Raw genomic sequence first — 27,385 nt, forward strand, 5'->3', positions numbered from 1 at the left:
ATGTAGACCAAATAAAAAAGGAAACTAGTAAAACCTTGTGAGCAAGAAATGTATTTAGTTCAACTAAACTCATAATAGTAGGGGTTTGAAAAGAAAAGGATACAGAATTACAGGTCGTTTTTTGGTTCTTTATCACAAGCACTGTATAGATTTTTTGGGGTGGTTCAGGCTTCCAAATCATATTTTCTTTTTGTCATAGCGATTTTCTAGTTTATATTTCAAGAATATGTATGTTTAATTAAATAATTACATTTTATATTTGCAGTCATGTGCAAATAATAAAATGTTAATTTTGGTCAGGGGTCGTCAACTTTTTTGCAACTGTGAACTACTCCAAAGGTGTGAGCCTAAAGGTCTACCATATGTTTAGTTCACACTTTTTTAATAACTAAAGTATTATTATGAATGATAAATTATGTTCCTCGAACACAATAATTCCATTATTCCACATTAGATTCAAGATTCAGTGTCAAAGTGTTTATTGTCATGGGTACAGTGAGAAAAGGTTCTCTGTAACATGAAATTCTTACTTTGTTGCCCAAATAGAATGCACAATGTATAAATATATATATATATATATATATATATATTTAAAATGGAAAAAATAGATAAAACACAACAACAAAAGCTAAAAACAAAATAAAAGCGCAATTAATGCAGAATTTGTCCAGAAGTTCACTGTTGGCTTGAGGTAGATGGTAGATTAACTGTTAAGAAGTATGATGGCGAAAAATAGATTTCAGACTTCACACTCCTGTACCTGTGGCCTGAGGGCAGGAGTGTGAACAGTGCTTGCTGGGGTTGGGTGGGATCCTTGAGGATAGAGGCAACTGCACAACTCTGGGCAGAGAAGTTCTGGTGATCCTCTCTGCAGATGTTTTGCGCCACAGTACTGCTGCCGAACCACACGGTGATGCAGCTGGTCAAGATGCTTTCAACGACGCAGCTGTAGAAGTTCCTGAGGATCTTGGTTGACATGCCGAACTTTCTCATCCTCCTCAGGAAATACAGCCGCTGTTGCGCCTTCTTGACCAGCTGTGTGGTATTAAGTGTCCAGGTAAGATCCTCGCTGACGTGGACGCCCAGGTATTTAAAGCTGTTCACCCTCTCCACTTCAAGCGTGTGTGTTGAGGGTGAGGTTGTTGTCCTCGCACCACGCCACTAGACTGGCCAACTCCTTCCTGTACGTTGCCTCCTCCCCGCCAGTGATGCATCCCATCACTTCAGTGTCACCTGCAAATTTAAGGATGATGTTGTCCTTGTGGGAGGCGACATTGTCGTGGGTGAACGGGTGTAGAGGATGGGGCCGAGGACACATCCCTGTGGGACACCGGGGATAGGACTGGGGCCTCCAGGAGCCAGTCACAGAGGGTGGGATACAGACTGAGTGCAGAAAGTTTGTGGGGAGTGAGTGTTAAAGGCAGAGCTGAAGTCAATAAAAAGCATCCTTACATAGGAGTCTTTATTTTCCAGGTGGAGGAGGGAATAATGGAGGGCAGCAGCAATGGCATCTAAAGTGGATCTGTTAGATCGGTAGGCATACTGTAAGGGGTTCAGTGTGTCTGGTATGCTGCTCTGAATGTGGGCCAACACCAATCGTACCATTGGTCAATATTTGATTCTTCAATAATGACCAATGTGGCAACAAGAAAGGAAACTGGAACATAATAAGATGGTTATTATATGTGGGGAAAAACGATTTGGGAACCCTGGTGACCCCTGGTTTTGGTGTTGCAATTAAACCTCCAGCCACTAGATGGCAGCAGTCATTACGTACTTAAGGAACTATGAAATATCAATGACTGAGGACGAGAGGATACAGTGACTCTATTAGCTGTTAAAGCTAATGTTTGGACCTATTTTGGTTTAAACACAATTGAAAGGAGTCCTCATTCATTGGTCTGTAAATTCTATGACACAAGAGTCAAGTACTTGACGATACTACAGTATCTCAATATATCCTAATGTATCGTATCGTTGCAATACTGTATTACAATTCTATTGCCATATTCTTGCAAATAAACAACCTCAAATATTTTGAGAATTCATATGAAGCGTTTTGTAAAGGATTTTTTTTTTCTCCAAAGTGATATAAAGGTCAAATAATATAAGCTCCTATGTGTTTCTGCATCGACTTTATTGCAGCGCATTCACATGACAGCTTGTGACATCAAACCCAAATGTCTTCCATCCACATTCTCCCGCTCATCGTCGTGGGGGCAGCAGTTGGAGCAAAGCAGTCCAGTTTTTTTTTCTCTCTCCCAGACGCCTTGTCATGCCCTTCTGTGACCGATGCTGGAGATATTGTCTCTTCGATGTGAAACACCTCCCTAGGGAAGCCCCCTTAAAAGGTTTCCCCTCAACGAATATGGTAGCTGGGGAGCTTTGTGTTTTGGCTCAGCTCTTTCTTTATCACCCTACATGATACAGAAACCTCATAACTGAGGATGCCCACTTCAATTGTGGGTAAGACCCTGAGATACTCAAACCTGGACAGGATTTTCACCCTTTTCTGACTGGTCTTTGATTTAGAAACTGATTCTAATCCCGACCGTTTCACTTTATTCTGGTGTTTCTGTGCGAGCTTTAATAAGAACGTCAGTCACAATCTTCTGAATTTAATTTACCGAATGTGAAGTTATTAAACCCGTCTTGATCACGCCTTCCAAAAGTTTCCCCGACCACGTCTAAGCTCTTGTTGGTTCATTAGCCGCCCCTTTGCAGAAGAACTTGTAGAAACAAACTTGCATTAAAATTCAGACGTGTGTTGTCACCACTTCACCGCCTCTTTTGTTAGCTACAAATTTCCAACTGATACCATCACCCGCTCCGCTGCCAAGAGCGTTACTCCGCATGCTTCTCCCCAGACGTCTTGTAAGTGTCAGTATATCTTTCTCAAAGACCAAGCATTCTTTTCCATGAATCCGAGGCTCAGATTATGCAACCTCATCCTACGCTGTTCTTTAAACTGCCTTCAGGGAATGCTAACACTTCTGTCAGACTGACTATATCACACCAGCAGCAACGCCTCTACCTGCATTTTTACAATTCCACTTTTGATAGCTAACCGCAAAGATGGCAACAGCGCGGATGATTGTATTGGTTCATGTTAAGCCATGATTGCGATCTGACACAGAGGTGTGTTTTTATTGCTACAACACACTGAAAAATGCATCAAATCATCGAAATCGTTGACTTGTATTCCCTCCAAGGCATCAAATTGAGGACAATATTTTTCTGGTGGAAAGAAATGTAAGGTCATGTCTCTGCAGGCATGTACATTTCCGCCCTCTTTTTCTTTTTCTTTCTCATGACCCAAAGGGATGTGTGATTTTTTGAACACATCTGTGTGTCAAGTTTGGAAAGAAAGAAAAAAAAAAAAGCTCCACAACAACAGCTGTTGGTAACGTGTGCTAAGAGTGTGTAATAATATTCTGGGTCTGGACATGTGGACGGTAATGTAACCGCTGGAAATTGTTTGTCATGATGATGATGATGATGATGATGATGGGAGGAAGCCGAGCATTTGTCCAGTTTTAAAGGGAGCTTTACAGATGTTTTGCTGAGACTTGACTACGTGGCCTAGTTTGCACTTTGGCGGCTCCAAGCGGAACAAAATCTGGACAACAATTATTAAAACACACCTAAAAGTCTCACTAGCGTCACACCAATATCAAGGAGTTTTCACAGTACGTCTCTGGAAGTGTTGGTTACTCCTGGTGCACATGATGGTATAAGGTCTAATGGAAATACTGGTTGATGTTTAAAGAGCAACTGATGTGTTGATTTAAGTGTCTTTTAAATAAATCTTGGACCTCAGTTTGTCAGTATTCTCTTTCAATTGAAATATTTACATAGATACATAGAAATTCTACTTAATACCGCACGTCATCAATCCCCAAAGTCTCCACCTCCAAGAGACTCGTTGTATAAACAAAGCGGGTTGGATTACAGCTGGCTGGAGGGGGAGTGAAGCCATTATAACGTCATAATGGGCTCCGCTCTTGTAACCTCTTGTTCGCCCTGAATTCAGGCAGGGAAGACCTCTTAAAAGGAGAATTTGGGAGAACAGGAAATGTTGTGAAAAGATCTTCTTTCGGTATTCTTTTTTTTTAATTTTGTGTTTGTTTTTTATGTTCACCTGGAACGTACATCAATAGACCATCCACGTTGAGACGAAGCTGCTGTTCTATGTTTGGTTTTAGTGAGTTTATATCTTGTCAAATCATCGTTGGACAAACTCATTTCCCAGTTTTCAACCAACTCCTATTGGCCCGGGTTTCCAAGATTGGTTAAGAAGCTCTTAAGTGCTACTTCTTTGGAGCACTCTTAAGAACAATGTGAAAGAAGGATGTGTTTCCCAGAGTCGCTTTTAACTTATGATCTTTTTTTAAGACGGAAATGTAAGATCGTACTGAACCCACTCTTAAGAGCCTGTTGAGCGACCAAATGCTCAGTGATCAACTTCCAAAAAATGTTTTTCACTAATACTATGAGTATAACAGTTAAATTAAAAAATCATTTTGAGTCCAATAAACAAATCAAACATGCAACGTAAAGTGTATGGGCTTTTGAGCGATGACACGTCAAAAAAGCGTCAACAACCCTGTGATGTAATTGAAGATGTCATTTAACTCAGAGAGACTCCACCTTAAGAAGCTGTTGCCAAAGTCCACTAAGAGTCTTTGTCTTGATCTAAAGATTAAGGCAGTTAAGAACGCGTCCAGGAAACACCCGTATCTTCTTTAGAGCCTTCTTACGTCCTCAAGAACAATTGAATCTGGGAAACTAGGCCCTTATCTTATCTGGTTTAGCACGTCAGAAAATTACTTTTACCTCCATCAATACACAATGTCTAACTCAAGATCCAGGGGCCAAATCTGGCCATTGAATTCATGCAAAAAAATGAAAGAATTTTAGAGGAAAAAGGGCAAATAAATTGAATAAGAGAAAGGGGAGGAATGTTGGAGTCAGATGGGGTAATTCTACACAAAAGCACAGGCCTGGTTTAGTCTAGAATTTTCTGTGACTAATATTATTTCTCCGCTCAGAGAGTTGTTTAAAACTTGACTCTGTTTAGAGTCTTTGGGCCCTTGTCTTGTTTCTGTTTGACACCTGTGCTTTTGAGTGAAATGTTTAAAAAAAAAAAGCCTTTTGTGTGTGAAGGGTTTTTTGTTTCTTCTCCATTTTGGGGGGTTTTCAGGGAATTTTTTATTTTGTAGTTTCATCTTCCCCTCAAAACATCTGCGGCAGACGACGTCAACCTCCAGTCCATTGATCTCCGAAAACAAAGACGTTCAAATCTGTCAGAATCTCAAGGCGGCTTTTCAGCGAGGAACACTCAGGTGGTTTGTACTTAACTTGTCAAGCTCCCACGGCTGAGTGTGGTCCGACCCCCCCACCCACCCCCTCACCCCTCCACCTCACATCCCTCCCATGGTGATTGTTTTGACCTTTGCTCTGAGGGAAACGTCTGAGCTTGACGTGACAGGTTGGCACATCACCTCAATCCAAACAGATAAAAAACCCCTCCAAACATTTTAACGACAACAAGGGAGGCCTTCAAAACGGAACAATACTTTGGCCCCCGGGGGGGGGGGAGGAAAGTGATCACGCTGGTATGTTTACACTAGAAAGAAAGGAAGCCGTCATTGTCATCGCCGGCGATTTTTTCTCTTCGTCGTTTCTCCTGAGCTCGTGTCAACATCTACCCCCGACTCAAGATGCACGAACCTCCCCAAGTGTTGCCGATCGGTCGCTATTTTTAACTCCTGGGGGGGGGCAAAGTGTGCGAAGGTTCACGGAAATTTCGGGGAAGAGAAAAAAACATTCGAAGGAAGGACGTGATTGTGCAAATGAGAGGAAGAGGTGGAGGAGTTCATCATCCGTCTTTTCCCGTAAGCGAGCGCCGGCGCTGTAAAACACAGTGGGTACAGCAATAGGACATGCGGTTATTAATACAGAGGAGGGAGGCGCGCTCGCCTCGACAAGCGCCGACACGCAGACGCATTACCTCCTCGACTGCTATGGCAAAGATGTAAGCCGCATTCCTCTGCCCAGAACTTGTGTCTCGAATGTGGAGCAGATATTTCTTTCGCTCGCAGCTGAGGTTTCCACGGAACGTCGCGCTGCTAACTTTAGAACTTTCTAAAATATATCCCAAAAATCTGTTTGAACTGTCGCAACTTCCTGGAACTTTACGAGAAATACTTCCAGGTTTTTTCGTGATACGTACCTTCAAGGTTATCGGTGGTGTTCGTACAGTACGAACGAATCGATACAATGATATTTTCACACTGTATTGAAACTATTTTCATACCATAAATCTTGAGCCTACTTGGTTTTCATTACGTTTCAATGTTGTTTTATTTAAAAAAGAATGTTGACAATTTTGTTTTAGTAACATTTGTCAAATTATTTTTTTTTACAGACGTAAACAGACGTGACTCTTGACGAAGTTGTAACTCCTTTCAATTGTGTTTAAACCAAAATATGTCCAAACATCAGCTTTAAAAGTTGGAGTCATTGTATCCTCTCGTCCTCAGAGATTGGGAGTTCATTGTTCCTTAAGAACGTAATGAATGCTGCCATCTGGGGGCTGGAGGTTTAATATCAACACCAAAATCAGCGGTCATCAATCTTTTTTTATACATACAATAACATTTTTTTTTACTTTATTTTGTTATCCATGTTATTCCCTGTATTTTCCGGTTCCATCCATTGGTTATGGGTTTGAAGAACTTTTAAAAATAATAGTATCTTTAGCTAGTAACTGCTTTTTTTTCCTCTCTTTCTTCTACGTAAGTATATTTTGTACCTTCTATTTTCGTTGTACAGGCCGGCCAAGTTTTTTCTTTCATGAAAATTCAGTGTTTTCCGGGCTTCGTTCTCTCAATCAATGGACCACATTTTGACTGGACCAAGATTATCAATTAAAAAGTTATTTAACTATTTTTAAAATGTATTTTCATTCAAAAAAAATAAATCATGGTTATCACCAAAATACTTGACTAGAATACGCAGTGGTAATAAATAAGTAAGTAAGTCATTTTTATTTATATAGCGCTTTTCCAGACCAGGGTCACAAAGCGCTTAAACAATCAAAACTATATTCAATAAAGTATATATTTTAAAGATCAAGATAAAACTGATAACACAACAGGAGTTCCTAGAAAATCAAGGAAAAGCCTGAACAAATGCAGTCTTCATAAAAAGTGGAGAAATAATGGACGAAATCTCACGTTTTTTCACGAATTTTAACCTTAAACTAAGTTTGCTTTTGTCTTCATAAGTGGCTTGACCTTCCACGTTGACCTTGTCTCACCTCTGATGCTCCCTCATATCCACACAGATAGCAACTCATCGCGAAAGAGTCAATGATTCACCAAAAAAAAGTTGACCCTTTTTATCTGGAGACGCCGACGACTCTTCTCCTGCGCTAAACAAACCCACGAAGAGAACGTCGAACCTTCCTCCTCAACGGTCCGACATCAGCAGCAGCAGCAGCAGCCCTGGGCCACACTTTCACCGCATCTCGCGCAGACGAGCCTCACTCAAGCGCCGCAACAAGGTAATTTGTCAGACTTCAAACGGCCGATAGCTGTAATGACTTCAGCCCCCCGAGCTCCTGGAGGGCCCGCGCACACTTGACGTGCGGTCTCACCGTTACACACTCATTTTAGATTCATGTCTTCAGTTACTGCGTTCCTTTCGGGTTGACAGGATCTCGATCAGCGCGAGCGGATAAATCATCTCCGGGGATGCCTGGACAAGATTTAGTGTCGTAGAACAAAGATCTTAAAAAACCTGAGCATCTCCGATCCCGGCACCTTTTCTTTTTTTTGTTACCAAAGATTGTCGGGTGCTGCTCCGAGGTCGGGATGAGCTGAAGGAAGATACGGAACATTTTATCCACCTGTAGAACATGTTTTTAACAGCTGGACATGGGATGGGGTCCGAGCGAAGTGAGCATCATTTCGGAGGTTTCAGAAACTGAACACACTTTTTTAATTCAAGCACGTTTAACCCTCTTTTTTGAGTGGTTGCATATCTTCCAAGACTCATTTGATGATCCAGGCACATTCTTAGATGAACCGACCTGCGGAATCTCACCAGTCAACCATCCATCCTGATTTATGCCCCCCCCCCCCTCGTACCCCCTCTCCCGCCTCCCCCTCTCGTAATGTAGATGCCGGATTCATCGCATACTTCTGCTCGACGGGAACAAAGTGGACAAGAGCCAAAACATCCCTATCAAAAGCCCGGGGGTGGGTGTGGACGCCCGAGATACCAGCACTGCCTTCAATTTAGTACGCGGTACATCTGGAGCAGCCCCTCCCTCCGCTCACATCTGCCGGGTCAGACAGGTAGTTAGAGTGGATTTGGTCACGGACGGATTTTCTTTCTCTTGAGTTTTCTCCTTTTATTTCGGGGCCGACAAAAGCCCCGAGGCTTGTGTTTCACTGATTACAGAGTCATTTGAACGGCGATGTGTGTATTGTCAGAACAAAGAGGGCCGGCGGCCTCTGCTAAGGTGCTAGACGAGAGGAGGGGGGGGGGGGGGGGGGGGGCTCCACGATTAGGTTGAGTGGAAGTGCAGGTTCAGGCTAGCTGGTCTTCTTCACCGCGGAGCTGCACCTTTTCAATCTTTTCTCGACGCCGATCGTCCGGAGGTGCGTCGTGAAGGATTCACCATCAGCTGACGAAACTGCCACGAGGGGATGTGAGACCCGTGACCCCTGACCCCTCCCACGTGGACACATGTTGACCCTCAACCCAGTTCTGAGGTTCAGATCAAGATCTGCTTCAAACCGACTAAGAAAATATTGCGTATTAGTGTGGATTAAATGGTCCCTTTGCCATAGCACAACTTTTTTTTTGTTGTTGTTGCAAACGGTACATCATATTTAAGATGATTCAGTAACATCAGAGCTCTTTGTCATTGTTCAAACTCTGACTTCAACTTCAACAATTTAGTGGGAGACACTAAATACCTGCACCCCCATTACTCCCATGATGCATTTCTACACGGCTGATTGGCCACTACAATACTGTATTTAGAATTCTACCTGGATGTTGCTAGGTGTTAGAGAGCGGATCGGTTGGCTGGGCGGCAAAGCATCGTAGGTGCTTAGAGGGTTGTTGAGGGCAATGGCGTCTCCAATGTGATGTCGAGTTTTCCAGTTCAAGTTAATGTTGTTTAATAAATATACTGTGTTTTCTGCGCTACATGGGACATTGGATTATAAGGCGAGCGTAGATGGTCTATTTTCAAACATTTTTGCACGTATAAAGCCCAAATAAGTGAGTCAAAATTTATTAAAGACAATACTTTTCAACCTTGTTCAGTTTTAGCATGTGAAGAAAAAAACACCGCCTGTTCCCGCTAAATCAAATGTTAGCGTATTCAAAATAGTTCAGTTATAACACCTAAATTTCAACACAATACAACTTTTTTTAGTTAATTCCTCGTCCATAAATCCATCAAGTTCTTCATCTTTAATGTCGTTTTTTAAAGTCAAATTAAATGATTTTCAGTGCAACTCATAGTCCATTACATTTTATTAAGATCATGTAGGTTTTTAAGAGTGTATATAACTGTGAGAACGTTTAAAAGGGTTTGTTTGGAAAACTACAACAATACTTTTTTTTTTTTAGTTAATTCCTCGTCCACAAATCCCTCAAGTTCTTCATCTTTTATGTCGTTTTTTTTAATGAAATTAAGTTATTTTCAGTGCAACTCATAGTCCATCACATTTTATTAAGATTATGTAGGTTTTTAAGAGTGTAGATAAACTTTGAGAATGTTTAAAACAGTTTGTTTGGAAAAGGTTTACAAAGAGTCTGAGGAGGGATTCTAAGGCCTCAACATGTATTCGAATAGAGAAAAATTAAAGTCACAGATTTTGTTTAATAAAGCAGGTTTTTCCAGAAAGTAACCCCCGCATCAAAAACGAGGGCCTGTTGTATTTCCCTTTATCTACCTCGAGTCGATCCGTTCGGATGCTCCTGCTTTCACACCAACTCCTCCGTGTCCGAGACGATTCAATCCTTATCTGGATCTCCCGAAGCCTCACATGTTCCTCTTGGATCGTGGACCCGTGAGATCGGGAGCGGCGTGAGCGTGACAGCTTCCTCCCGGAACACTCACTCAGTTCCTCTCACCCTCCGACATGAGAGTCCGCCACCTACAATCAAAGTCCTCGTCAAATTAGGAGGGTGAGTCGGGGTCACGCGCTTGGTGGGCTTCTGTAGCGTCACCTTCGCAAACCTGCTTCCCAACCCATTTTTAATTTACTCGGCAGGGTCTCCGGGGCTTTAATGAGGCTTGTAAACCTCCATCCATCAGCGGGAGCGAAGACGCCGGCCAGTCAAGAGGCCAGAGCCGAGGCTTTCTTGTTTGTCTTTGGTCAGGCTGGACAAACATCAGGAGCAGATCAGAGGGTAGGATCAAAGGCGCTCTTCGGCGTGGACGGTTAGGAGTCAATTCTACCACATTTTAGGATCAGAAACTTTCAGAAACTATTTATTTTTGCGCACCTTGTACAAGTATTATCCGAGTTTAGTTTACGTATATTTGAATTTCCTAGTCTCAGTATTTTCTGATTGAAATTACATTTTATAAATCATTTTTTTCATACAATATTTTGTAAAATTCCTATTCTTTTGACTCGTTCCCTTCAGTTTTTGTAACCTTTTGGCTTCCATTTTGTTTATTTTTCCCCTTTTTTCTTTTTCTTTGTCTTTCCAACTGTTTAAATTCATCGCAAAATACAACGCAATTCAAAAGTGGCATCAAAGTATATCTAAAATAGTCTTTACGGATGCATCAAGGTGTCCATTAGAGTCAAAATTAAGTATATATATATATATATATATATATATATATATCTAGATTTAAACTAAACTATGAATTAGTTTATATATATCTTTGACCTCTATTGTATCATGTATCTGTATCTTTTTGTTCAAAACTCTCTTTTCATCTAAATATTTACAGTAAAAAATGATCTCAAATCCTTCCGACCTAAAACTATACCTAAAACTTGGTTTTCTGGAGATGAAATCTCGTTTACCGTAACCACACCCACTCTGCTGTGATTGGTCAAACATCAAAGGGACTCATTGTATAAACAAAGCGAGCCTGATTACAGCTGGCTGGAGGAGGAGTGAAGCCATTATTACGTCATAATAGACTCCGCTCTCGTAACCTCTCGTTCGCCCAGATTTCAGACGCACTTTATAAAGTAATATAAGTTCAAACCATGGTCACGATGAGGGTCTTAAAGAAAGTTCAAGTATCATCTTTTCCCGTATAATTGTTGAATATTTCATGGATCACTTTTGTCCTTCGATCTTCTACCAAAGAATGTCCAAATCTTTCATGTAACAAAGTTACCGTAACGACCTCCTGAGCTGTTAGCGTAACCGTGGCGCTGAAGCTGCAGCGGCGTCTGCTCACAGTAGCCGACATCATCGATCAAGTCGGTCCGATCGGCTCACACTTGAGGAGTGACGCTTTAATTTTCGCCTTTCACCCCCTGCGACCACCATCGCCCCCCCCCCACCCCCACCCCCCAAGAAAAACCCCCACCGCCCAGATTCGGTCCTAATAGATCCTTAATGACTCGATGCTAACGCGGTGTGACGCGGGACCAGCGGCGACCACCTCCAGGTGAGACTTGAAAGCTCCCGCGAGGAAGGTGCGCCGCCTCTGTTTCCTCTCTCCGCCACCCGCCGCCGCGTCAGGGTGTCGCGACCTGTTACAAGCTGTCGGACCCCGGTAGCCCGCGGAGGAGCCTGGCCCGCACTGAGGTGGGGTTGGAGGGGGGGGTCATGGGTCTGCTAATGGGGTGAGGCTGATTTCAGGGAGATCAGAGGCCTTCAGGTCTTCACACACTTCTGATGCTGGGGGGGTCTGGGTGGCTCAGTGCGTGCCCCCTTTTTTCTTTTTTTTTAACTGCCCCCCACCCCCTTGAGTCAATATGTCGGTGTCAGAGATGAAAGTGCAAAGTGGGGGGGTCCTGACACTAATGTACTACACTGGGCTTCTTTTGTCGGCTCTTAAATGGCCACCGGACCCCTTTGAACCTGCGAGACCCCCCACCCCCCTCCTCGCCGCCCCCTTGCTTGTTCGTTCCCACCGTCGCTGTGCAGGGACACGCCTTGCTGCACCACGTTCACACTCTTTGAAAGGGGGGGGTCCCCGAAATAACATCGTTCACCAGTTCAGAATGGGTGCAGGACGGTTGCTCGGCGACAGCTAAGAAGTAAGGGGGGGGGGGGGGGGGGGGGCAGGTAAACTAAGACCTGTCGCTTGTTTTCTTCGCTCCTTTTGCTCTTGTCTGATAATCTCTGAGGAGAAACCTTATCCCTGCTCCCCCTGCCTCACCTGTCCCCCCCCTCCTCACCCTCACCTGCCCCCCCCCCTCACTCACCTATGTTGCGTCTTGTGTTTCTGATCGACGGCCATGTTGGCAGCTGATCTGTAACGTGGCGACTCCAGCTACACGCTTCACAGTGCTGCTCGGGGGCCACGTGTAGGACGTGCACTGCAACTGTCGGACCCCCGTGATCACCTGTGTGACTGAATATTGAGTTTTGTTTGCAAACGATTGAGTTTCTCTGTTGACCTATGGAGGTAGATTTCCTTTTTACTAAATGAAAAAAGAAAATGTTGCTTTTAACCCCCAAAAAATATCAGTTAAAATACCCAAAAATATTTTTATCTAAAAAATTAAGATGTTCAAACTGACAAAAAGTTGTATGAATTAAATTAAACTTAAAAAGTTGTTTCAATCAAAAGAAAAGTTGCTTCAATAAAGAAAATGTCATCTAATAACAAATATTTTTAATCAAACAAAAATTTGTATCAATAAAAGAAAAGTTAAATTGAAACGAAAATCCAATAAAAAATGTGTTTGTTGTTCTTTGACTAAATTATTCTGTTTTTGTTTCCAACATATTACAGATTATTATGGAAGAGAATGTGTCTTTATTATACGATCCTTAAAAGTATTTTTAAAAGTCTTGTTTTTTTAAGCAACTTTTATTTTGATTGCTGATGTATTTCTTTGATTAAAGCAGCCTTTTTTTTATTGATTAATAAAGAAAATAAATTCTCCATATTAACCAATAAAAAGGTTGATCGTTCTGAACTTTGTTTTCTATCCTGTGTGTATTGATTTATATTCTGCTGTTTAGTAAAATATATTCTCTAACACATTTTAGAAATTGTTTATTTTAATTGTTTGAAAAAAAGCTTGCTTTTAATGAAACCGCGGTGTTCACAGCGGCTCTGAGGACTGTGTTGATTTAGACGAGGAAAAGTTTGAAGAAAATCAAGTCTGACCAAAAACCCGACACTGTCTGTCGCTCAAAGGTCCTAATACACGAGTTTAAAAAGTCTCTCTTGCTGCTAAATCCGAGACCCAGGGGCCCCTTGATATTTATGTGGCCCCCTTGAGGTCGCAAATCTGCTAGAAACTAAACAAATAGTTTGTTTTTATTAATTATTTACATGTGTACTCATTACTACTCTCTAAAAATTACTGTTTTTAGGACTCTTGTCATTTTTGTGAGTCTTTATTTCCCTCTAAAATATTTATGTGAATATAAAAAAAATATTTCGAAAATAAATGTGCTTTTATATCAGTTTTTTTTTTAACATTAAGTTAGACGTTGATAAAATAAAACTTTTTGAGTGTATAAAATAAAACTAGATTAAGCATAAAATATTTGTGTCAATATAAAAAAAATATTTGGATAATAAATGTGCTTTTATATCCTTTTTTTTTTTTAAACAAGTTTGACATTGATAAAATAATCTTTTTTTGAGTGTATAAAATAAAACTAGATTTATCTTTCATTAACTGTAAAAAATGTGTGGCCCCTAAGAAAATTGAGATGCCCACCACTGTGCAAATTCTTTATGTTCTTATGTTCTATATCTTTATCTTTAGACTTAGATTGTTTCATCTTGTTCTTTCTCTTTATCTTCTTATTTGATTTTGATTTTTTTTTATCAAAAATTGCTGTATTTTCTGTGGCTATTGGAAAAAAAAACTATTTCATCAATAAAGTTTAACTTTACCTTACCTTACCTTAAATATGATCAAATTCAAATATAATCTGAATTTATCGATGAAATATTCTCAAAATTTAGCAAAAATAATTCGTATTGAATTCATAAAACAAATGTTTCATAGATTAATATTAAAGATTGTTTTTAAAGAATAACGTAGGTATATTTTATTACTTGAAAAAATGAATAAAACAAGACAATAAATGCGTAATAAATGACCCGAATTGAAGGGTTTCTGTAAATAAAAGCAGACGTTCCATCCCTTTGGTGAGCAACACAAAAACACGCCCCCGTCTGTGCAGATGAATCACTTTTATTTGTTAAAAGAAAAAAAAAACAGAAAAAAAAACTCTGTAATTTGTGCTCAGATCCAGCAGCGCTGGTTCTGGTTCTGGCTCCTGACGAGTGCGAGGAGAAAAAAAAGGTCCTGATCTCACCCTATCAGGTGCAAACCGCCGACATGTTTCCTCCCACCAACAACAAAAAACCCTCTCGGTGCCCAGAACCTGCAGCTCAGACGCTCCGACCGCCGCCGCTGCTGCACCATCAACCGGACCCGCGGTTCCGAAGGAGGATCCAAGACTCTCGGGATACCTGACCCTGGCGCGCACTTGACCCCTTCTTTCTGGGATGATAAGGTGTTCAGTCCAGGAACCTTCTCAACAAAAAAAAACTTGGATTTGGGGCTGATCGGAACCGGATAACAAGTTTTGAGGATTTCTGGACGAGTTCTTGTTTCGGGGTGACTCGAGGAGCGGTCAGGAGCCCCCCTCATGTTGCAGCCCGAGTCCGGTGACCCAGTCTCCCGCCGGGATCCGAGCTCGGTACCTCCGGGGGTTTGTGCGTAACAGACGCGCAGCGCAGCCGGAGCGAGCGGCACCGGGAGGGGGGGCGCCTCCGCCGAAGAGACCCTCCAAACCCTCCGCGCGCGCGGGAGCAGGTGGAATAAGACCCGCCATGTCTCTGCTGCCGTCCAGGTGCATCTACCTGTAAGTTGCGTCACAGTTCTGGTCGCCACTGGTGACTTTTTTTTTTTAATTCTTGTGAATCTCACCCTCACGCCTCCCCCCTTCCTTCCTCCCCCCCCATCCCTCTCTCTCCTCTCAGGTGTTTACATTTGCTGGTGCTGTATTTTCAGCTACAGGTACGTTCACGTCACTTTTTTATTCCGCCATTTTACAGCCATTGCTGTGCGTCAGCGCACTTTTTAAATCCATGTTGGAATCGAGGAAAGTTGTTTTTATTGTGGTTTTAACTGTCGCTTTAAATGTGCGTAAGATGTGCGTAAAAACGCGCTCGATATGAATCTTTGTTATTTGAAAATATTTTCTGTTAAGTATCTGTTTTTTATATATATATTTTATTAAAGATTGGAGTTATCTCGATATTTAATGTATAAGTGATTAAAAAGAACGTGTATCTTCATTTAACACTGATCTGGGTTTATTATTATATTTAAATTATATATATATATTTGGTAAAGCAAAACTGTTTTATTTAGGGTTAAAATTGCATTTTAATTGGAAATAGATTTGGAAAAACTAAAAAGCTTTAAAATAATAAAAATGACAAGTTACATCTCGTTTCTTTTTAAAAGTTAATTTTAAAAAATATATGTAAAATTATGTTTAAAATGTTGATGATGTTCAAGTTTTTTTTATTCATTATTATTTATAATGCGAAATATACATACATTATTTTCTTGAAATAAACAAATATATTATACATGTGGAAAAAAGTGATTATTTATTTTGTGAAATATTTTATTTAAATATAAATATTATTCCAATTGTTATATATTTTCAAACATTTATATTTATTTATATTCATCTATTCATGATTTAATTTTGAATCCATGAAAAATATCAAATCATTTTCTTTTCATTGTGAAAAAGGTAGAATTAGTTCATAAATCACTCATTTTTTTCTCTAAAAACTTAAAATAAAAGTTTATAAAAATGTCTTTAATGTCGTAAGAATAAAGGTTGTGTTATCATCATCTTTAAATCTTTAAATCAGAAGAGAAAGAATGAAACAAATTCAACGATGATGCACAAACTCAAGTCTCTGTTAGATCTGTATGTTTTTTGTGGGACCAAACCAGAGCAACAAGTGTTCACTGGAGGTAGAAACGAGGAGTCGGTGTTGATGGAACGACATCAACGTTACGGTCCGTGACTCAGGAGTCGGAAGATGAACCGTGATCCATCTTTCTCCGACTCTTTTTTCTTCCGTGAAGGGCTGATGTTTTCTTGCGGTGGCTGTTGTCTCCCGGGTTGAAGTAGCAGCTTTTTACAGCAGATAAACGTCCAGTGGCCCGGGGCGGCGGCGTCGTTATTAGCGCGCAGATGTGCTGCTCCGGGTTTTACGAGTCTGACTTTGAAGAGTAATGACGTGCAGGCGTGTGCGGCGAGTCACCGCCGCCGCCGCACGACTCCAGCATCACATTTGTTTATGGCCACGTTTGATCTTCTCGCTGGCGTGCGGGGGGGCGGAATGTAAACAATCAATGGCGAAGATTCAAAACCGGCGACCTCGCCGAAAGTCACCCGAGTGTGGACCTAGTGTGTCTCAAACGGTTTCAGTCAAGGACACTTGCCTCCCTTTTTTTTTTTGTTGGCAACTATAGTTGTTGCACTTTGAGTTGTGTTGCTGTGTTTTCTCCGCTAACATTGTGTTCATGTCGTTGTCATTGCTCTATTGCTTCGTTGTGCGTCTTCTGTCATTGTGTTGTTCGTGTCTTTACCACTTTGTCTTTTGTTGCTTTGTTTTTTGATCCGAGTACTTCCCGGTGCATTTGTGTGTTACTTTTCTCCTCCCTTACTTGTGTTACTTTACAAACTTGTTCGCATGTTGCCCTTCGTTGGAATAAAATCCGAGGCATCAGACTTCGAAGAATTTATACAGAATCAAAATCTGACTTTTCGCTTGAAAAACCATCACATTTTAAATGTGGGTTTTTTTGCCTTTTTTTCAATGCATAAATCAATTTAGTATAGTTTTACATAGAACATAAATGTAAAAAAAATTAATGAAATTAAAAAATGTAAATAAATTCAGTGTAAAAAATTTGATGAAGAAATTTGTCGTCAAGTTACATTACGACAGGAAGTAGGAGTGAGTCAACGCAACCAACACGCGTGACGGTGCTAACACAAATAAAGCGAAAAAACTCTCATAGTAGTACTAATACTTTCCTTGACCTTAGCGCGACGTTGCAGCGTAAACCAGCGTCGTAACCTAGCGGCTGTGATCGATAGCTTCTCCCTGGTTCCCCCGAATGTTAACACAGACTTAGTTTTTATTTCCATTTTACTTCCATAGTTTACACTGAATTTTTTTTACATGGGATATTTTTAGCCGCTTAATTTTAACCTGAATTATTTATGCATTTAAAAGGGAAAAAAGAAACGGCAAAAAAAATTCAATGCTAGAAAATTTGATGGTTTTTCAAATTCAAAGTCCGATTTTAATGCTGAAATAATTCAGTAAACATTCATGTTAAAAGGCTGATGGTTCACATTTACCTCAATACCCTTGTTGTTGCTTTTATCTGACCTCTCTTTGTGTTGCCGTTGTGTTGTGTGTTGCTATCCGTAAGGTTGTGTATTCGTAAGGTCATTCAACTGTTGCCGCGTTGCTTTTGTTTATGACCTAATTTTTCTTCATCCCGATTGCTGCGTTGTTGTTGCGTCCTCATTTATTAATTGTCTTCTCGCCCATGATGCAGATTCCTGTAGTTTATGTTGCTTTTTTTTATGTGATACATTTTTGTGTTGTCAAGGTTGTCGCTGGATTTCTACGTTGTCAATTGTGTCTCCTTAATGTCGATGTTCAGTTTTCTTGTTGACGTAAAAGTAGACGAAAGTTTTGTTGAACAGCAACAATTCCGGCTGGTGTGACGTTGTGTGTCAGTCGTGCACTGTGTGTGTGTGAGTGTGTTTGTGTGTGTGTGTTCACTCGTGTTGGTCTTCTTTGAAGAAGGACCGTCGCTGGCGAGTCGACCGTGGCAGCCATGTTTGTTTAGAGGTGTCAGGTATTTTCTGTCGGCGGCTCGTCGGGTCACGTCCCTTCTCTCTGGTTCTGGTTCTGAACTGTGTTTGACAAGTTGTTTGTCTTGAACAGTTTCCTGTTTCTGTGCAGATAAAAAGGAGAGTTTCAAGATTCTCAAATTCAAATTTGGGGAAAAATGACAATTTTCCATTGAAATAGTTTTCTTACTTCCTAAAATACTCAAAGGAATGATCTTAAGCTGGTCAGTGACTTGAGAACAAGATCCATACTTGGCGAGCCGAGCTCAGTCATCCAGAGCCTCAGAGTTGATCCCAAGAGAAGCGTTTTTATCTTTTTTAAGTCCTTTTACCAGCAAATAAAAAACTCACTCAGAGCTGCAAAAACATTAATATTGATCCAGTTCTATAGTTATTGTAACATGACTTAAATTACACCGGGGGCCAAAATGTTGAACTCAATCTGGGTCGAGGGCAAAAGAAAATAACAATATGTTTATCCATAGTCGACCCTCAAAGACACCATACTTTATTGATGTGAGTCAAATAAATGGTTTTATTTCATCATAACGTTTTCATATTTATGGTATTTATACATTACTGAAAGTTTCCTCATACATTTATTATCTTTGCTTTGGAAAATGTTTTTGCAATGAGTCGACTTTAGCCCCCAGTTCTTGATTTTGACATATGAGAGTATTTTAGTAAAATAAACGAAAACCTACTATAAAGATCAACGAATGTTAAAAACTCCAACTCTCCTGACTCACGTGTTTGAAATGGTAAAGTCTTCCTCTCAACATGACCATGTTCTGAATTACTTTATATAGTTTGTCTAAAATCTTGGCGAACGAGAGGTTACGAGAGCAGCGTCCATTATGACATAATAATGGCTTCACTCCTCCTCCAGCCAGCTGTAATCACGTCCCGCTTTGTTTATACAACGAGTCCCTTGGAGGGGGAGACTTCCGGGATTGATGACGCGCGGTAGCAAACCATGGTTATAGTAAACAAGATTGAATCTCCAGAAAAACATGTACTCAGTGGGCGGGGCTTAAAATCATTTTCTAGTCAATATTTCAATGAAAAGAGAGTTTTGTACAAACAGACACTGATGATAAACTAGAGGTTTAAGATCTATTTAAGGCTCACTTAAATTAAATTAGTCGAGCTTAAAAGTGACAAAACTTGTTTCTTTAATTTAAATATCTTGTTTCAACTTTCAATCCTCTTCGTTAATAAGTCATTTATGAAGATACAAGATAGTCGAGAAAGTTTTGCTTCTTCTTGAAATAGAGCAACGTCATTAGAGACTCGGATCAGAGCATCACAGTAGAATCTGATGGTGGATCTCAGACAAAAGATGGAGCAGACAAGACTCTGAAGTCGAAGCTCCTCCTGTCGTTCATTCAGTTTCCTGTCACCTTCTCTCTCTCCGTCTCTCGAGCATGTAATGAGTGTAATCATCCGCCACATAAAGCAGCTGTGCGGCGAGCAGCTGCGAGAGATTCCTCCGCCGGACGCTCGTTTCCCACTTCTTTTTCTTTTTTTTAACGCGAGGTCGAGGGTCGACTCGTAAACGTCAGACAGGTGAGCGGCGGGTTTTCGTGTAACGCGAGAAGAAGTTCCTACCGCCCCCGTCACACTTCGCCGCGTATTTACAGCGCCACCCGCAGGTGGATGACAGAACAACAATAATCCCAGCCTCCCCGGGGTTGACACGATGGACTCTCTCGCTCGCAGGAATCGCAGCAGAGTCCGCCCGATTTCCGGATCTACATCGAGAACCACACGAGGAACCCGGACGATGTGAGCAGGAAGCAGGTGCGGATCTACCAGCTCTACAGCCGCACCACCGGCCGGCACGTCCAGATCCTGGGGAAGAAGGTCAACGCCAATGGAGATGATGGGGGCAAGTATGGTATGAGAGAACTCCTGCTCACTCGACATCGTAGATCAGGCATGACTAATGTCTGGGGGGGGGGGGGTCTCCATTATAAACGTTATTATTCAATAACATTAAACACAGATTTAAATTAAACTTTTTAAGTGTGATACAAACATTTTTGTGACAAGATAAGTCAAATTAAAACACCACAAAGTGACACGTTGTCTAAACATCTTATGTCAGTCAAGAAGTTTTACTTTTTGTGTTGAACTGGATGAAGATATAGACGTTTATACTTTAAACTCCTGCTCCTTCCCGTTTTTTCCTCGAAAAAAGTGATGTAATAATTACTATACTATAATTTTGTTCAACACCAGAACCCTTATGTTTTTAACCCTTGTCTTATCCCCGGGTCATAGTGACCCAAAGGCCCGAAAACATTTTTTTTTTTTATTCATTCATGGTTTCGCACCTTTGGGTCACCATGACCCGGAGATGACACACGGGTTAAAAGAAGTAGAATTTGGTCCTTCCAAAAAAGTTTCAAAGAAAAAATAATAAATTGACAAAATCCTTATTATTTTAAGAGTACGAACAAAATCGACAGCCAGAGACGTTTACCAAAACATGTTAAATGAAATTAAAAATATTCTTTACACAAATGTCAGCAAATAAAGCAAAAAAGAAATCAAGAAAAAAAAAAATTTGGGTGAAAAAGAAAATTCTGTTTTCGGTCGAATATAAACCGACATTTAAAAACGAGGTTCGTCAAAAAAACAATTCTTCGTATATAAATGTATGTAATGTAATATCTTGCTGATTATTTAATACAAAACACTTTTTAAAAAGTGAGAGAAGCTCAGTCGTCCCAGAGAGACTGGGAGTCGAACCCGTGTTCTCGCCGCCTCTCCAGCGACGTCTCGGTTCCCAGGAAGTTTCTTACCTTCGTCGGGTCTGACGTAAGAACCTGGTCGTGGAAGACGCTTCCGTGCAACACTCGGGCGGCTAAATGACAGTGATCCTTCCTTCCGCTGGTCAACGAGACGCTTTGATGCGAGCGCAGACGTTCCTGAGTCACAGACTGAAATTGTAGGTCTTTTGCATTTCCTCGCCGAGCTTGTTGTAGCACGAGCGGCGGCAGATCCGACATTTTCCCATGAGGCCTCATGACAGCCGTCGTCTGGTCCTCGCGCTCGCGCTTGGATTGCAGAAGAAAATGTTTTTCAATAGTCATGTGATCAAAAATATTGAAATTATTAGAGAAGTTATCGATTCGAATAAAGTTAAAGGAAAAATAACCAAAAATCAAAGTAACTAGAATTTGGTAATAAATAGAATTTAAATTTGAAAAATCACATGAATATTTTGAAAAGAACAAAAAACAGTGTATTATTTTAAACGTGGATATGTCGTGTTACTTTTTGAAAAAAAGTTCCAATTAGAACAAGAAAAAATTTAATTGGTAGATTGTGGCTAAATATATTTTAAAAAATGTCTGATTTCAAACTTCTTAAAGAGCACATGAAGATAGAAGCAGGGCTGTGTGTGGCCCTCGACCATATCTTTAAGATTTTTAAAGTTCCAACAAGGCTGAAACAAACAAAAGGATCGACTGGTCCGAGGTTTCTTCCCGGTCGGTACTTGAGATGGGGGGCGTGTCCGAGGGACTCCTGCCCTGGAGCCCATCCACACACCCCCCCTCACCCCCCGGCTCCCTTGAGTGGCGCTGAATGGTTCTGTGTGTTAAACAAATGGATCATCTTAACTTCTTGATTGAGTGAGCACGGACTAAAGAGATCCTGAAACCCGAACCTGAGGTGCACAGAAGCGCCACACAAACGTCGGCAGGTCTGTCGGACAAAGGCGACCTCGAGGGGCGGGGGGGGCGGGGAGTGGGGGTCAGATGATGGTGGCGGGGGGCGGGGGTTACTCTTGAGTCGGGTTAAAGTGGCGTGGAATTGTTTTCGGGAGAGATGAACGAAGAACCGAGTGAGTCGTCACTTAATGATGATATTATCATGGTTTTTGGAGACGTCCAAATAAGACTGTATGCTGATGATATCATGCTGTCGTCCTGCAACAGAGGGAAATGTTTGAGCTGTTGCCCGTCTTGTCTCTTGAAGGTTCCACTGAAAAACATTTTTTTTAGAAGGAAGAACAAGTACTGCTATGTTTTTAAAAGTTTCTAGGACAAAGTTTGGTTTGTCAGTTTTAATAAACGTTTAAATTTCGAAGTGATACGACCGGGACTACGAAGTCCTAAGAAAGATGAAGAAAAAGATCCATAAAAATGAAAGGAAATCTTTATTTAAAAAGTTGTCATTTAGTTTTGTTTTATCCAACTTGTATTGAAGATTTCTCGATTTAAACCAGGAAATAACTGTTGAGTAGTTACTTCCCGCTCAAGTCACTGTGGGAATCAAACCATTTCAGCAACTTGCTCATGAACATTCACTTGAGTAAGTTTGCTAAGAATCTTTTTAAAATTCATTCTCAAATAATTTATGTTCAGTTTTAAATGTTTGAATCATATTTGATCGTTAAAATAAAATGTATAATATCTGAAGCAAAACAAAATGTAAAAAAACGAAAAAAACAACAACAAAAACATATAGAACAACCACAATTTGGCAATGAAATGATGAATTATTAGTATTTTTGTTTTAAGAAAACACAAGAAATGGAAAATAAATGTATAATCATAAATGAAAAAAACAAGAATATTGCAAGTAATTTATCTATAAAAAGTTATATATATTGGGGCGTGACTGTGTTTCAAGTTATTTTGGCTAAACTCGTTAAGGTGCGTTCAAGGAACATCGTAAGAACTACATCCCACTGAATCCCTTCCACTGTAGACAGGAAGTGAGTCCCACGATTGAAACGAGGGATGGTTAAAGAAAGACTGGTTTAAAGCTCTGGTTAGAAAGAGACTCTTTAACTCGCTCCTCTCCAGACACTGACCTTGAGTCTCTGACGTTCCAGCTCTTCTGGTCGTGGAGACGGAAACGTTCGGGAGCCACATCCGGATCAAGGGGAAGGAGAGCGAGCACTACATCTGCATGAACGAGAAAGGCAAGATCGTAGGACGGGTGAGTCTCGGCGAACGCTCTTGGATTTTGGTGACGAAACCCGTTCCCGACACTCGATCCGTTAATTACGCGGCTCGGATGACTCGGCAGGAATGTCGCCGCCATTAACTCGCGGAGAGGACGTCACTTTAGAAATCAATGGAGCCTCAAAACCCCCAAATATGTCGGCTTTGTTCAGTGAAACATGAGTTCCCTTTAGTTCTAACTTAAATGAACATTTAAAAATATATAATTGTATACTGTTATTAAAGTTATTCTCTTTCATTATATATGTATTTTTATTTTCCTTTTTTCTACTTCATTTGTCTACAATGTCAACTAAAATCTTTTGGACAACTTTTGTTTATTTATTAATCGATTGTTTATTCTTAGAATGTCTTCATTTAAATAGTTATTGAAATTTCAAACAGTTTATTTTATTAAACTGTTTGTAAAAAAAAGTACAAACTTTGTATTTAAACTAAATGCAATCATATTTAAAGACAAATAAATAATTATTAATTATTATTCATTTAATTGTTTTAATTAATTCGTTTTAAAATTGGTTTAATTCATATATAGTATTTATTATTGTATATAGTATAAAACACAATAAATGTAAATTAAATATATAGTTTATAATATACAAATAATAATAATAATAAGGATAATATAAAAATAAATAATTAATTATCATTAAATAATGAAAAAGAAAAAAAAAAAGATAACCAAAATAAATAAGAAATTTAGAATTGATTTTATTTTACATATAGTATTTACAAAATACAAGAAATATTGAATAAATGTGTATTTGTTCTATAAAAAACATATGAAAAAAGATAAAATTGCAAATAAATATATTTAAAAAATAAATTCTACTTCATAATTCATGTTAAAAAATAAAATTATAAAAATGTGGAATAACAATAAATAAATAATTAAAATCCTGTTTACTTTATGGTCTTTATGGTCTTTATTATAAAAACTGTATTGTAAACAAAATAATGAAAAACTAAAGCCAAATTAATCAATAAATGTACAGTATTACATAGTCAAGAAAGTGTAAAATAGAATAAATTATCATTATTAAAGGTAAATAAATGAAAAAAAAGGCAAATAAATAAATAATTTAAATATTTTTTTACTAATATTATTTACAAAGGACAACAAATGTAAAATAATTAAATAATTATTTAAATAAATACTAAAATATCAATACAAATATTACATCTTACAAAAGACAAGACGTAGAGATTTTTTATGATTTTTGTGTTAATTAAATAATTGTGATAAAAAACCTGACTCGGCCTCTGATCTCGAAAACACTTTCAAAGATTCTCTGACACGTTTCTCTCTCTGGCAGCCGGACGGCAGGAAGCAGGAGTGCGTCTTCGTGGAGGAGTTCCTGGAGAACAACTACACGGCTCTGGTCTCGGCCAAGTACAAAGGCTGGTACCTGGGCTTCAACCGGAAGGGGCGGCCCAAGAAGGGCTCGCGGACCACGCAGCGGCAGCAGGAGGTCCACTTCATGAAGCGAGACCCCCGAGGCTGGGCCAACCCGCTGGAGGAGTTCCGCTTCAACCCGGTCACCATGCGGACTCGAAGGGCTCGCCGGTTAAAACCCAACCGCAAGAGGAATTAACGAGCGGCGGCGGCGGACGCTTCCGAACAAAAGAGATGTTTTATTTTTCTACTTCGCCGGACGGTGATGTCATCGTTATTTATACTGGATAAACTGTCCTCTGCCGACGGACTCGTAAAAGTCAGCCGAGTAGAGCCTCATTGGAATACCCCCGAGTGTGTGTGTGCGTTGCCCCGGACGACTGGGACCCCATACCTTCCACTGGACCCGGACCCCGTGGAGACGGCGGTGGCGGCGGGTGACGCGGCGGGATAACTGTGTAGCTCCGAGTGCAATATTTCTACACTTCTCTCTCCTCCTCTTCCTTTTTTTTTTTTTTTTTTTTTTTTTTTTTTTCCATCCGTCTCTCAACCGTAGCAGGATGGAATGTGCTCCGAGAACTTCCTTGACAACTTCCACGCTGCCTGGGCTTCGGCAGGAACAAGCTCCGACTGGTCCGACACCAGCCGCGGTCCTGTCCAAACACTTTTGCAAAAACACAAACAAAAATGTGATTAATAATTTTCCACCCCGTCTTCCAGCCTCACCTGGACGGCTGATCCAGTTCCTGTTTTGTTTTTTTTTCTACCAGACTTTCTTCCTCCCCTCCTCCCCCCTGTCGTGGGCCTGAGCTGGGCCATCTCGGATCGTGTCGCGAACCCATGGTCGGTTGACCTCGAACTTAGACAGAAGTAATCTAAAAAGAACGTTAGATTCTCCAGTCGCCGTACTAAACTTAAAAACCTTCTTCAAGCATCATCTTAATGCTCGAAGAAGGAAAGAACGACTTGTTTTATCAACAAGTCTTTGACTTCCGAAGACTCTCTAATAGTTTATCGCGACTTCTTTTGTCTCCCGATAGAGACAAACATTACGATGTCGGTCTTAAGCTAATGGAGTCCGTCTGAGATAAATAAATGCTTCAATATCCGGGAAAAATAACGTCGTCTTGAGTCCGACAATTCGATCCGAAATAGTACGATTTGTTAGTCGGTTGACGATCACAGCGAGTCGACGACTCGTGTCGTAAGTTTCTGTGAGCGTCACAACGACTAGGGTCGTGAGAAAATATTGATTTAAATATTGCGTTTTTTTTCATTCTTTCACGATACTCGATTTCCAACAATCCTAATGATTCATTTTAATTAATTAATTAATTTGGATTTAAAATCTCATTTTATTTTCATCACAGTAATTTTGTTTTTTACATTTAAAATACATTTTGTATAAAATAAAATAATTCAAATATATATTTTATAAATTTTCGAATAACATACAAACATTCAAGGGGTTTGTTCATTTTTGTGTTACAGTTAAACATCGCTAGACGGCATTAAGTCCTCCGCAGTTAATGAAACAATGAAATCCCGGGGATGACTGAGGACGAGAGGATACGGTCGACTCCAGTAGCTTTTAAAGCTAAAGTTTGGACATAATTTGGTTTCAATACAAATGAAATCAGTTACGACTTCATCAAGAGTCATGTGGTCTGTAAATACTACAACACCAGAGTCAAGTACTCGACAATACTACAAATATATCCTCGTTAATACAGTATCGCTAGATATCGTATCGTGATACATGTCGTATCAACACATGGATTCTTGCCAGTATTCGAGACAATGAAAAATTATAAAAATATAAAAATAAAAAATGAAATCCATGACACAAAAGTGTTGCCAGAAAGTTAAACTCATTTCGGGAAAATGACTCGATTCCCTCGAGTCTCGTGCTTAATTTCCGTCTTTTGAGTTTGTATCTTAAGATTTTTATCCAACTTCCTACGACAATCAAGACACTCACGATAAATATACATATATTTCTTACATGATATACACACAATTTTTTTTTTCTGACTAAAATTCGACGAGCCAGAAAAAAAAAAACTTTTGCTGAGTCATGTAAGGAAGTCAAAGCTTTGACCCTGGAAACCCTTTTGTCTCGGTCACGACCCGGGTCTTCCTCCTGACACGAAACTTTTAACGTTAAATCCGATCTCGACCCTTGTCTGATCCTCTTACGCAAGATCTTGATCGCCCAGCTCTCGCCCCCCACACCCCTCTCTCTCTCACCTCATTCTTTAATATTGCCACTCACCTGCGACCCCCCAGCCCCCCACACCGACCACCACCTCTGCCTCCGACCCGGGGACTCTGAACTATGTACTCACGACTCTACTGGTCAGTTTTGTTACTAACGACACAACAACTTGTACGATTTTTTTTGTTTTTTTTTCCAAGCAAAATAATTATTATTGAGATATTTATTTCCTTCCTGTGTAAATAAAATGTGACGAGTTTATTTGGCCTCTGTTAATAAAATGAGGACTATATTTTAAAACCTGCCGAGTGTTCAATCCCACCTGTGACGCCGCGAAGAGGATCAGCAACGCCAAGTCTGAAAAAACACTATTTATGACACATCCGAAGAGTCAATTATGTCTTAGTTAAACTATTTTGACATCACAGAATTTTATTTTTAATTCAAACTAATTCTGTATCAAGAATTTAACTCGAGGAGTGGGGGCTCAACCTGGGCCGCCAAGTAATTTTTTTGTGGTCCGCACGATCTTTTCACGTAAAGATGACTTGATTTTTCATTCATGTTCGACTCATAAACGAAACTTTTTTAATGAAAACATTTCCCGATTTTTTTTTAAGATTTTTTTTTAAACTTCCTTGTGGTATTTTTGTTATTTGTTGCTGATTTTTG

At 40.1% G+C, this 27,385-nt stretch overlaps 1 protein-coding gene across 2 annotated transcripts; it reads left to right on the forward strand.

Annotated features, from left to right (window-relative positions):
* The first annotated feature begins 14,231 nt into the window (after positions 1 to 14,231).
* Positions 14,232 to 27,013, forward strand: fgf24 (fibroblast growth factor 24). 2 transcript variants are annotated; one of them, XM_087798450.1, is made up of 5 exons: positions 14,232 to 15,072; positions 15,191 to 15,227; positions 19,837 to 20,005; positions 22,967 to 23,073; positions 24,416 to 27,013. In XM_087798450.1, the coding sequence occupies exons 1-5, from the start codon at positions 15,041 to 15,043 to the stop codon at positions 24,692 to 24,694; spliced, it is 624 nt and encodes a 207-aa protein (XP_087654576.1). In that variant the 5' UTR covers positions 14,232 to 15,040; the 3' UTR covers positions 24,695 to 27,013. The 2 variants fall into 2 exon arrangements, with proteins under 2 accessions (XP_087654576.1, XP_087654575.1); XM_087798449.1 differs by having other exon boundaries at positions 14,391 to 15,072; positions 19,837 to 20,014.
* The last annotated feature ends 372 nt before the right edge of the window (positions 27,014 to 27,385 follow it).

The sequence above is a fragment of the Callionymus lyra genome, chromosome 9, assembly GCF_982586985.1.
Source record: "Callionymus lyra chromosome 9, fCalLyr1.hap1.1, whole genome shotgun sequence".
In the NCBI taxonomy this organism is placed as follows: domain Eukaryota; kingdom Metazoa; phylum Chordata; class Actinopteri; order Syngnathiformes; family Callionymidae; genus Callionymus; species Callionymus lyra.